Here is a 12,421-nt window from a genome sequence, read left to right as displayed (position 1 = left end):
TTTATGTACAGTGAGATACTCCAGGATAGAATCTCTAACAAAGCCTTCAAATATTTTCCCCACCATAGAAGATAGACTCCAGGATTGCTTTTTGATCCTTTTTTGAATAGTGGTACCACATTTGCTATGCACCTGTCCTGTGGAACACAATCAGTCCTCAGGGAATCTTCAAATATTAAAAATAACGGTTTGTCTATCACGGTACATAGTTCATGCAGAACCCGGGGGTGTATGCTATCTGGCCCCAGTGATTTATCTATCTTAGTAGTTGCAAGGTGGTGCTGTACCTCTTCCTGGGTTAAACTGTTGACATTCCAAAGAGAATTTACATTATTCATCATTGTGTCTTCCACCAGGGGATTTATCTGGGTAAAGACAGTCAAGAAGGTGACATTCAGTAGATTGTGGAATAACATGGGTGTCATGGTTAAAGGAGATGAGGAAAGGGAGGAGACAGTCCACTGGTTGCTAGAGGCCACATCTTGCTGCTGCATTGCTATCCCAGAGCTGATATCCCCCGCATCCGCCAGCCTGGCATACTTATTGGGGTGCACCAGATCAGGATTAGACTCCATGCAACTCTTCCCTCTACCTCACCTTCTACATGTTACCCAACTAGCTGCCCCCTCACTCTGCACTGCCATACTTCCATCCCCTCACCCATATTCCCCAGAGAATTTATGCTCCAGGAGCAGTAAACTTCGCTCCATATTGTCAATGGCTCTCAGCCTTGAAACTTGCTCATTTAGATCCAGAATCTGAGCTTCCAGATGAGCAATTTTCACACATCCCACACAGCAGTATTCCCCCTCGAACGGCTGTTCAAGGAAAGTATACATGGCACAGGATGTACACTGTGTAGCATTGCCACTTAGTAAGTCCATCATGCTAATAGGGAATACAATAGAAGTACGGAAGAAAAGAAGAATTCACGAGTAACACAAAATACAGCAGTTACCTGCTAAATTCCCTCAAACTTAAGTCCCTTAATCCTAAGGCCCACTTTGGACACTGCACACACTTAGGATCAATGCACACTCGCTTTTCAGAATGCTCATTAAAAGGTTATTTGCCACACTACGCCGCTGTGCTCACTGCAACAAGATCTGGCTGCAAACCACCAAACTAACCACAGAAGTATATAAAGGATTCTAATTAGATAGCCACACCCATTATAAATTAGGCAGCACCGGGGGCGGAGCTAACCGCTGCACGGGATGGCAGCTTAGATCGTGGGCTCCTTGCAACAGAGTTTGAGAATCCCGCTATAAGAGGCTAAAAGACCCACAACATGGTGAAATATGGTGGGAGCGGGAAGGGGAACAGGTCTAGCCCCCCCGGGTCCCGAAAAAACCGGAGGCTGGAACAAGAAAAACAGAGAAAAAGCAGAATATACTCTTACCGCGCCGCGATCCAAGATGGCGCCGGCGGACCATGCAGGCTCAGACCACGCCGCTGACTCCGATAGAGATGACTCCCCAGACAGGGAATCGGAAGATCAGAACTCGTCATGGCTATCGAGGTCGACGCTAAGAGATACCATCACATCGGCACTGCAGCCAGTAATGAAGGAGCTGGGAGAAATAAAAGCGGAGGTGAGACACGTGGGGCACAGAGTAGAAGCCCTTGAGGCAGCGCAAGAGGAGATGGTGGAGTTTGCGGAGGCCGTCAGGGGGAAATTGAAAGCCAAAGATGAGCAACTACACCAGGTTCTAATGATGATAGAGGACAAGGAGAACAGGAATAGGAGGAAGAACGTGCGCCTGAAAGGTCTGCCGGAATCCTGGGCAGCAGATGCGCTACCAAGCGTTATGAAGCAGCTCTTTACCAACTTATTAGGAGCTGAAAGGGCAGAGAAAATTATAATAGAAAGAGTGCATAGGGCACTTAAACCTAAACCTGCTGCCTCAGACCCTCCGCGAGACGTGATATGTGGACTTTTGAGCTTCCAGGACACGGCTGCGATATTACAGAAAAGCCTAGACACAGAAAACCTGAGCTATGAAGGGGTAGAAATCTCCATATATCAAGACCTAGCAGCCTCGACGTTGGCTAAACGCAGAGCACTCAGACCACTGCTGGGGAAGCTCAGAGAACAAGGGATACAATACAAATGGCTATTCCCCTTTGGATTACACTTCTCTAAAGGCACGCAGCAAGTTGTGATACGACATCCCCGTGACCTGGCAAAAGCTTGGAAATTCCTTGAGATGAGACCTATAGAGATTCCTTCATGGATTCCGTCGGATGATAATATCGCATTACCAGTGATCAAAGCAACCAGCAAGTGGCAGACAGTAGAAGTACCGAAACCACAGAGAGATAAGAGAAGACAACCACCTAAAGGAACTTATTGATGCAAAATCCTGCCAAAAAAGTGGGAACGTTGTTCATTTTCACTGCCAATCTCTCGCAGGCAGTCAACGGACCCTAGTGTATAGACCCGGAATTATGGTTCAGCAACAAGATACGCGCAAGGACTGTTTGCTGTTATTCGGGGCTTGGAAGGGTTCGTAAACAAATATGTTCATGCTAAAGTTTTTTGTGTGTAACCTTTATACTACTCCCTAAGTTTCAGCCGTTGTATGAGAAGGGAGATAGATGCAGTTTAGTCTATTCATCCAGATCTCTTAAACTAAGATCTGGAAGTTATGCATTAGATTTTATATTAGCTTTTATATTAATTTATGTTTGTACCATGTTGATGTAAGAAACAAGATACCTGAGCTTACTTGCAGCTCAGGGGAAACTATGACACCTCTTATTCAATCCAATGACCGAGTTACGGTCAACTCGAGCAACAAGGGATTCTCAGACTCCGGTTCTCTAGTGTCACAACAACAACTAGAACCGAGACATATGACCCCCAGCGCACGCAAGCGCAACAGTGAGGCCCCTGCAGAGTTCCTGCATGTAGTAGGGGCACGGTGGGTATCACACCTCACTTTAACGACACATGCCAGCACGTGTCAATACAACAAGTTATTGTTATTAAGCCCGAGTTCACATCCTTTCCCCATGTCTCCCCACACCCCCAGTAGTAGGTTGACGTTCACAATCCCGAATAGGGATATTAACGAGAAAATATTGATCACTCATGGCTGAACTAAAAATTACAACTTGGAATGTTAAAGGGATGAACTCCCCCCAAAAGAGAGCCCAACTTCTCCTTCTCTTAAAACAAGGAAAAACCGACGTAGTACTACTGCAAGAGACCCATTTCAGGGAAAGACATATACCACGAGTCTCCACAACTTGGTTCTCACAATGGTTCCACTGTAGCCACCCCACTTCAGCGTCTAAGGGGGTTTCAGTTGGTTTTCACAAAGAGGTACCTTTCATACACAAGGACACATATATGGATCCAGAGGGTAGAATGATACTAGTGAAAGGCACTATAGGAGGGCGTACATATACCTTTGCATCCTTGTATGCTCCTAACCAAGGCCAATGTACATGGCTGTGCAATGCATTAGATACTATTAAGAGGTTTTCAGAAGGTATGTTGCTAGTTGGAGGGGACCTAAACGTCACCCTAGATCCCCTAATGGACTCGTCCACAAAACACTCAGCGGTTCCTTTTAGGGCCCTGAGAAAACTGAAAATAGCACTACAGGAGCAAAATCTCATGGATATATGGAGAATGCTTAATCCTACAAATTCTAATTACACTTTTTACTCGGGTCCTCACGGCTCATATCAGAGGCTAGATTACCTGTTCATTCAGTCTAGACACGCACAACAAGTAACTTCATCAAACATAGGGGTCATTTCTTTATCTGACCATGCCCCGGTGGTAACAGAAATAAGAATGTCTCATATACCTATCCGAGACTGGTCCTGGAGGTTAAATGATTCTTTATTAGAAGACGCTGACTTACTGAAAGAACTGACAGACAAAATGTCTGCATCCTTCGAGGAAAATAGGGAATTAGTGACTGACCCGATATCATTATGGGAGGGACAGAAGATATTAGCGAGAGGTTACCTTATGGAAATGGGAGCTAGAGTCAAGAAAAAGAGAACAGCCAAAACCTGTGACCTCTTAGCAAAATTAGCTAATTTAGAGAGACAACACAAAAGGTCACAATTGTTAGAAGTTAAGGAAGAAATACAGAAGACTAGAGAAGAACTAAAAGACGTACTAAACATTCAAACAGCAAAAACATACGCAAGAGCTAGGCACAGGTTTTATGCACACGGAGATAGATGCAGTAAGACAATGACTCAGTTACTCAAGAAAGCACAAGCAAAAACGTATATCACCGCTATGCGGGATAATTCAGGGAAAGCGGTGACAAAAGCTGACGAAATCGCAGAGATTTTTAACAAATATTACACAAAACTTTATAACTTAAGACAGGACGAGAATCCACAACAGAAAAGTACGAGAACGAACAAGATACACGAGTTTCTTGAAAATATAAATCTTCCAAGACTAGACGATAGTACAGGTAAAGCCCAACCAGTCACAATAGCGGAATTAAGGAAAATTATATCATCAATCCCTAGTGGCCGTAGCCCGGGGCCTGATGGTTTTACCATAATATACTACAAAAAATTGGGGGATTTACTATTACCACACCTAGCAGCGATGTGTAATGAATTATTGAAGGGAGGCACCCTGCATCCGCTCATGCTATTGGCACATATCACAATTCTACACAAGGGAGGGAGGGACCCTGAGCTAGCGGGGAACTATAGGCCAATATCGCTTTTAAATATCGATATGAAGATCTGGGCAAAACTGCTTGCAGCCAGGTTAGCCCCACTGCTACCGAAAATGATTGCACCAGAGCAAGCCGGTTTCATAAAAGGAAGGGAAGGTAAAGACAATGGGGCAAATTTACTTACCCGGCCCATTCGCGATCCAGCGGCGCGTTCTCTGCTCTGGATTCGGGTCCGGCCGGGATTCATGAAGGCAGTTCCTCCGCCGTCCACCAGGTGGCGCTGCTGCGCTGAAAATCATCTCCACGCGCCGGAATGCACCACCTCGGACCAGGTGAAGGTAAGCGGTCCCCAAGCGACACTTTTTCGGTTTTTAAATGCGGCGGTTTTTCCGAATACGTCGGGTTTTCGTTCGGCCACGCCCCCCGATTTCCGTCGCGCGCATGCCGGCGCCGATGCGCCACAATCCGATCGCGTGCGACACAATCCCGGGGCAATTCAGGTATAATCGTCGCAAATCGGAAATATTTGGGTAACACGTCGGGAAAACGCGATTCGGGCCCTTAGTAAATGACCCCCAATGTCTTTACCTTAATGAAGACTATCATGCATGCACGTAAGCACAAGATACCCTTAGTCCTTCTCGGCACGGATGCCGAGAAGGCATTTGATAGGGTGGATTGGCAGTTTATGGAAGCTACATTAGAGAAATTTGGGGTCCCCCCAGCCTTCATAGCAGCGATATTTAGTCTATACTCCGCTCCCTCCGCACAGATCAAGGTCAACGGGATACTATTCAAACCCTTTAAAATAACAAACGGAACGAGGCAGGGTTGCCCACTATCCCCCACCCTATTTATTCTTTGCCTGGAAGCATTAGTGCAGCATGTCAGACAAGACCCAAGGATAGAACCAGTCACAATGGCGAACAAAAAACATCACTTAACTGCATTCGCAGATGATCTAGTCTTTCTGATCACAAATCCAAAGCCAGCTCTCCCGGTTATGCAGGAGCTGTTTACTTATTTCGACTATATAGCAAATTTTAAAATTAATCTGAGCAAATCAGAGATCCTGAATGTGACATTAACCCAACAAGAGATAAATAACATTAAACTTACATCCTCATTCACTTGGCAAAACGACCATATTAAGTATCTAGGCATAAAACTCCCGGGTGATCTAAGAAAATTATACAAACTTAACTTCTCCCCCTTAATAACGGAAGTTAAACAGCTTCTGACCAGTTATGACTTACCTAACATATCATGGATGGGGAGGAAGAATGTGCTCAAAGCATATGTGTTACCCAAGGTACTGTATCCCCTGATGATGCTTCCAATAGAAATACCTACAAAGTTTTTTACTGAAGTAAGGAGACTGTTCTCCTCCTATTTATGGAAAGGGAAAAGGCCAAGACAGGCTCACACCCTACTTACTCGGAAAAAGATGAGAGGAGGCCTAGGACTCCCGGACGTTCAAATATACTACTGGGCTACACAAGCGGCCAGGGTATTACGCTATAGACTACCAATGAACGACACGACAGGGACGACTTCTAACCCAGGGATACAGGACACACAACTTTTGGGAAGAATATGGATACCATCACCATGGCAGGGAGACTCAGAGGGTTTAAATGAAACTCTTCTAGCTGTGATCAAGGCCTGGCACAAAGTTAATTCTAAAATAAAACTTTCTGAGTTCCCATCCCCGCTAATGCCAGCAAGCCTAATCCCCTTATCCCTAACAGATAGATGGAAGGACATCCCCAACTGGTGGTCAAGACTTGGTGACCTGACGGTTAGAGAACTGCTAGATAGCTTAGATAAAGACCTAGATGAACAGATCTGTAATAGGCTAAAAGGCATGGGGCAGGCTCACTTCATTAAAATGCAGCTCAACTCGACATGCAAGGCCTTTAAAAAAAGATTTGGTCCCCTTAGAGAATCGACACCATTAGAGTTGGCAGTGGCAGTGGGAGCTCCGAAAGCAGTCACCCTGTCATACCTATATGACTGTATAGCAGCTTCAAAAGCTCCGGGCCTACCTATCTACATATCATCTTGGGAGAAGGAGTTGGGCCTAAATCTTTCCGAAAAGGAAAAACTATGGATAATACAACACCCATTCGGATTTTCTAGGTGTGTACGTCTCCAAGAGAACCACTTTAAATTATTAGCACGCTGGTACAAAACACCTGAAACCCTATATAGATGGGGGTTACATGAGACAGGTCTCTGCTGGAGGTGTAATAAAGAACTAGGTTCATACCAACACATATGGTGGACCTGCACAGGTATTCAAAAATATTGGTCTAATATTCAAGACAAAATCCGACAGATAAGTTCACCAAAATTTAAATTGGACCTGCCAATGGTATGTCTAGGACTATCCCCAGGGGGAGAGTACCTGTCAGCTTCAAAATTGGTAACATTTCTCATAGCAGCGGCAAAATTGCTTATACCTACCCATTGGAGGCAGACAACCGCTCCCCCTCTGAAAATGTGGGAAGACAAGGTATCCAAAATTTGCCGCATGGAAGAGATCTCTAGTTGGTCTTCACACACGCATGCAGAATTCAATAAAATATGGCTACCATAGAAGAATTACGTAGAGAAGCAACGGAGTATGGTGCCAGGGTAAGGTGACTACTCACGACAGAGCTAGGACACAAGATATAGGCCTCCAAATATGTTACAGGCTAGGAGCACTCACTAGTCAAATCTCCCAGCCAGGACATAAATAGATACATGTGTGAAAAAAAAACAATAAAAAATAATAAAAACAGAATTGTTAAAAATAAATTAGGCAGCACCTGTGCCTATACTGTCAAGATAAGCAAGGTGAATGCCTCTCTATTCCTCCCACACAATATATAGATTATGCAAGTAAAATACCTTCAGTGCGCATTCACACGATGCGTTGCGTTTTTTGATGCATTTCACTGGCTTCAGCCTTGATTACATGCTAAGGTTACATTGCGTTTCCACTGCATCTGCTACAATGCAATGTACAACACAACGCAATGCATTGTGTGAATGCGCCCTCAGATATACTTGGTTGCAATAAAACCCACAGAAATGATATCAGAAAAAAAAGTAAATGCACTTATCTATTTGTTGCTGGTTCTAGAAAAGTACTCCATCCCTTAATCCTAAATCCCACTTTGGACACTGCACACACTTAGGATCAATGCACACTAGCCACCAAGCTCACACGCTCGCTTTTCAGAATGCTCTATAAAAGGTTATTTGCCACAAAAATCTGCTGCGTTCAATGCAAAAAGATCTGGCTTCAAAAGGTCCTTAGTTGTTCTATATATTTAGGTGTCGGATCTTAATTTTTTGTAGGTACCTACATCCCCCAATAGTATGTTGGCTTCCATTTTATAATATTCCTTTGTCGTGATCACACTGGTACCTCCCTTGTCAGCTGACTTTATTTCTAGCTCCTATTCCTTTTCAATTTGTCTACTGCTTTGTATTTTTCTTTTGTTATATTAAATCCATCCTGCTTGTAAATTTGAGCTCTAATCCCACTCATTACTTGTCACACAATAATTCAACCCTTTTTGCCTCTTCTAATTGGTTTCCTAAAGGGACTTTTTTGTTGTCAATTTTATTGGCCTTTTTGTCTCCAATGTTTTTCTCTCCTTCTTTTCCGGGATTACCCGGGATGCTGGGGAGACTGGGCAAAGCTACTCAACAGGCCTGCAGATGACATATACTGGAAGGGAGCTGTTGCATTGCCAACCTCCTGTCCCTTATTGGAGGGAGGTGCAGCATGCCACAAGACTCCGCCAATTGGCTTAAACGTGCCGCGGCCCCACAGGTGATGCGTCTCCCGCAGTAACGCAACATGCAATGTACAGGTAAAGTATTTACCACATGGTAAAGGGTTAAATGCAAGGTCCAATCCTGATGGATGATTTGTGAGCTTAGTTATATGGACACCACAACTACACAGAGGCCGGAAGAAGTGCAGTAAGCGCGAAACAGCTGTTACCTCTTCGCTTTGGGGCTACCTGCAAATCTTCCCTCCCAGTTGTAACCTATTCCTATATGTGAGTATGTATACTTTTTGATGCAAAGAAGAAGAAAATTAGCTTTTTTGAAGATCGCTAAGTGGCATCCATTTTTTCATCTTTTCTCTGTTTATAGTGGACACTATATTACTGGATTCAGAGCACCCAAATACCATTTGGACATCACATGTAGTAGCAACTATCTGTTTGTAGCCCTTATTTGAGTTTGCAGTGGACCAGCATTCAGGACAGTGGATGTTTTAGCAATAATACAGTGTTAATTGTTTATGTCATACAGGATGTCCCCAAGTATATTTGCAAGGCATAGTTCAGAGATTGATTGGTGTGAAGTAAATTACCTGCATTCAGAATATGTAGCAGAATACTACAATACGGTAAGTTCTTAACATCTGCAGACACCTTTTTGTTCTTCTGTTATCTTTTAGGCCAGTTGCACATGACCATGGACAATGCACCAAATTACACTTTTTTGTTTCAAATTTAATTACTGAAATGCATTGCAATGGTTGGGATACATGGTGAAAGTTACATACTACTTCCAGATATATTGGGGTTTATTTACTAAGGGTCCCGCGGCTGCACTTTCCTCGTATATTCCGACGTTTTCAGGGCATGCGCCACTGGGAAAGGTATTTAGAAGGGGATTTTGGTGCACGCGATCAGATTTTGGTGCAATTGCACCAACTTTCATGCGACAGAAAGTGGGGGGCGGGCCAATCCGACGGATTCAGATGCGCACAGGATTTAACTTTAAAATTGCACTTACATACACTGGGAAGAAGAAGGTGAACTCCGGCGGACCTGATCAGGGAAGCGACACATTCAGGAAAGCGGGTACTTGATCTTATTGAATCGCAGCACAGTGCACTGTAGTTGGACAATGAACTTTCGGGAACTCCTCCAGACCGGGTAAGTAAATGTGCCCCGTTGTGGGGGATTCATTTAGACTGGGGCTTTGATAGTCAGTCTTAAATATCCCTCTGCTTGGTCAAGCACCCATATCTACTAATAGGTTCTGTCCTGTAGACAAGGCCTATTTGATTCAACCTGTGAATGATCTCTGAAAAATGGTTCTGAATAGGACATGGTTTACAAATGCACGTTTCATTAACGGCATTTAAAAGTAATGCATTTAGTGCAGGCATGTGCCATCCTGTCTGTTTTAGAAATTTCACTGTTGTGTGTATTTGCCCTTAAGGTTTGTATCCGCAATTTGGCTGCTATATATAAAACAAATACAATATCGCTGCCTATCTAGGAAAGCACTATGTGACAAAAACATACTGGTGGGCATTTATCAAGGCTGAAGTTTTTCTTACAGGGCTTAATATTCCCTTACTGCAGAAATGGAAATACCTCAAATGTGATGAAATGCAGTCAGTCAGTCATAAATTTGACACATAGATCACTACAATTTCAGATGCTTAATACCCAAATTGCAGAGAATGTGATACAAGTTTAACTGTTTTTATATGTTTTATAAACATACACATGGGCGGAATTCATTAAGGGCACATTCACATGGCCGTCTGCGGGGACGTACATGCGGCCGCAAATTTGCGGCCGCATGTACGTCCCCATAGACGACAATAGCGGCGCTCTATCTCTAGCATGCTCTATCTTTTGCTCTATCTAGCATGCTCTATCTTTTGGCGTGTGTGCGGCCGTGCTCCACTATTCTCTATGGAGGGAGGAGGGGCCGCCTCCTCCTCCTCTCCAGCACACGGCGGTATGCCCACACGGCGGGCAAACCGCCGTGTGAATGTACCCTAAGACAGATGTTATGAACACCAGTCTGATAGTTCCCCTCACTGACGGTTAGGGAGAGACTATAGCAATTCTAGCCCCCCTGTGTATTATAGCCACTGTATTCTAAATGAATTCATAGTAAAATAAAATAATATGAAAATAAAAATAAATATTGTGGCTCAAAACATGAAAGATTAATTTTCCGTATTTCCTTGCAGTTTACCAATATTGCCTTCTTACTGGTTGGCCCTCTTATGATTTACCTTTTACACCCATATGCCTGCAGACGTAGCTTGCATGTCCATCTGGTCTGGATTATGTTCATCATGATTGGTTCGTACATAATTTTATGCTTTTTGCATCTCACAAGAATCATTTTATGTAACTGATATGGTGATGCTGGATAACATAATCTTGCTTGAACAACAGGTCTCTTCTCCATGTACTACCATATGACGTTAAGTTTCTTTGGACAGTTGCTGGATGAAATATCTATTTTGTGGGTTATTTGTCTTGGCTATTCTATTTGGCTTCCCCAACCTTACTTCCCATGGTTCATCAAGGGCAGGTAGTATTTTATCCATTATACAGCAATGCTTTGTTTATGCCTTACATATTTTCAGTGATAAAGGGACCTGACATAGAAATAAAAAGCTTTTAGAACAAATATATTGCTTTTAGAGATGATTATGATTCAGTGAGGTCTGTTTTTTAAACTGGAAATGGATCAAAGATATATTAAGACATCAAAAGAGATAAATGGTAAAATTTAACTTGAAAAATATTTGGCTGATTGCTATCAAACACACCACAAACATTCTCAGCATTATACCACAAAGTTGAAAACACTGTAAATCTACCTATGTTATATGTTTTAGAGGCTAGGGTGAAATCTTTCATGATTTTTTGGCATATAGCGAAATTAACAAATTGCAGATTCTGGCTACTGTAAATCATATATTTTATACTAACCAGAACTGCCTACATAAGAGCTTAATCGCCCAAATGTGTTATTTCCATGTCACTCCGACTGAGTAGTGGTTGCATTTCACAGACTTCCAAGCATCATGGTTATACGTGATACAAGGAGTCCTTCTGGCTGGACCATTGTCCCACACAGTAATCATGTTTACAGTATGAAGTGGTTGACTGGCAGGAATGTTGGGTCTCCTTGCATTATATACAACAACTTTTCTTCCTGGAACAGCACATTTGTGTGAGTTAAAGGAAACCTACCATTTGATTTGATGCATCGTGAAGCAAACATACCTTGAGAATGCTGTAGCTACATTGATGCAGGATCAAATCTTGGTAATAATGAAGCTGTCTGGTTCTGTCTCCTAGTTCATGGGTTGTGCCTGAAGACAGAATAATCAATTGCTGCACCATCCCCCAGCTGCTGTTTATGAGTGATCCAGCTCAGGTTGATTAGTCAAGAAGAGGACAGACCCACAGCGTTGGGGAGGCCGGCATGACGCGGTCCAGGGGGATGGAGCCATTACTAAGGGGAGGAAGTAGTCATTCGTGGGAGTAGTCAAGGGGAGGGGATATGCGAGCAGCGGGAGTGAGGAGGTCAGCCATTTTAGAAATAGCAGTGGAAGAGACGGCAGCATGGCGGATGTGGCAGCGCTTCTATCACAGTTACAGCTGCTGGCGGCAGCAGGTGGGTCGAAGCTGTGCTAGCAGGTGATGGAGGTGATTGAACCAGCAGGGGGTGGAGGAAGAACAAGGTCTGCGGCCTGTGCGCAAGTGGGGACAGAGACACAAGAGACTGGGGAGTATGGTGCTCTCGGAGGTCATGAGTGCCCGATCGCTTAAGCCCGGAGGCCACTACCCGCACCCGCCGTCGAGTTGGGAGCCCCTCCAGGGACCCTCCAGTGGACCGCGGGGTCAGGAGTTGGAAACCGTTGCTCCTGCGCTGAGAGCAATACAGGTACCTAAGCGGGTGCCACAGAC

At 44.0% G+C, this 12,421-nt stretch overlaps 1 protein-coding gene across 4 annotated transcripts in view; it reads left to right on the top strand.

Annotated features, from left to right (window-relative positions):
- Positions 1-12,421, top strand: part of ACER1 (alkaline ceramidase 1) — a 42,448-nt gene that overhangs the window by 16,626 nt on the left and 13,401 nt on the right. For 2 of the 4 annotated variants that reach the window (XM_072113876.1, XM_072113873.1), the window contains exons 2-4: positions 8,971-9,090; positions 10,684-10,798; positions 10,895-11,033. In XM_072113876.1, coding sequence (XP_071969977.1) covers positions 8,983-9,090; positions 10,684-10,798; positions 10,895-11,033 — 362 coding nt within the window. In that variant the 5' untranslated portion in view covers positions 8,971-8,982. The remainder of the gene's footprint in view (positions 1-8,970; positions 9,091-10,683; positions 10,799-10,894; positions 11,034-12,421) is intronic. The other 2 variants (XM_072113874.1, XM_072113875.1) reach the window with 2 other exon arrangements.

This window comes from Engystomops pustulosus, chromosome 1 (genome assembly GCF_040894005.1).
Source record: "Engystomops pustulosus chromosome 1, aEngPut4.maternal, whole genome shotgun sequence".
Lineage (NCBI taxonomy): Eukaryota > Metazoa > Chordata > Amphibia > Anura > Leptodactylidae > Engystomops > Engystomops pustulosus.
The sequence above is the reverse complement of the archived record's forward strand: the minus strand, read 5'-3'. Positions and strand labels throughout refer to the sequence as shown.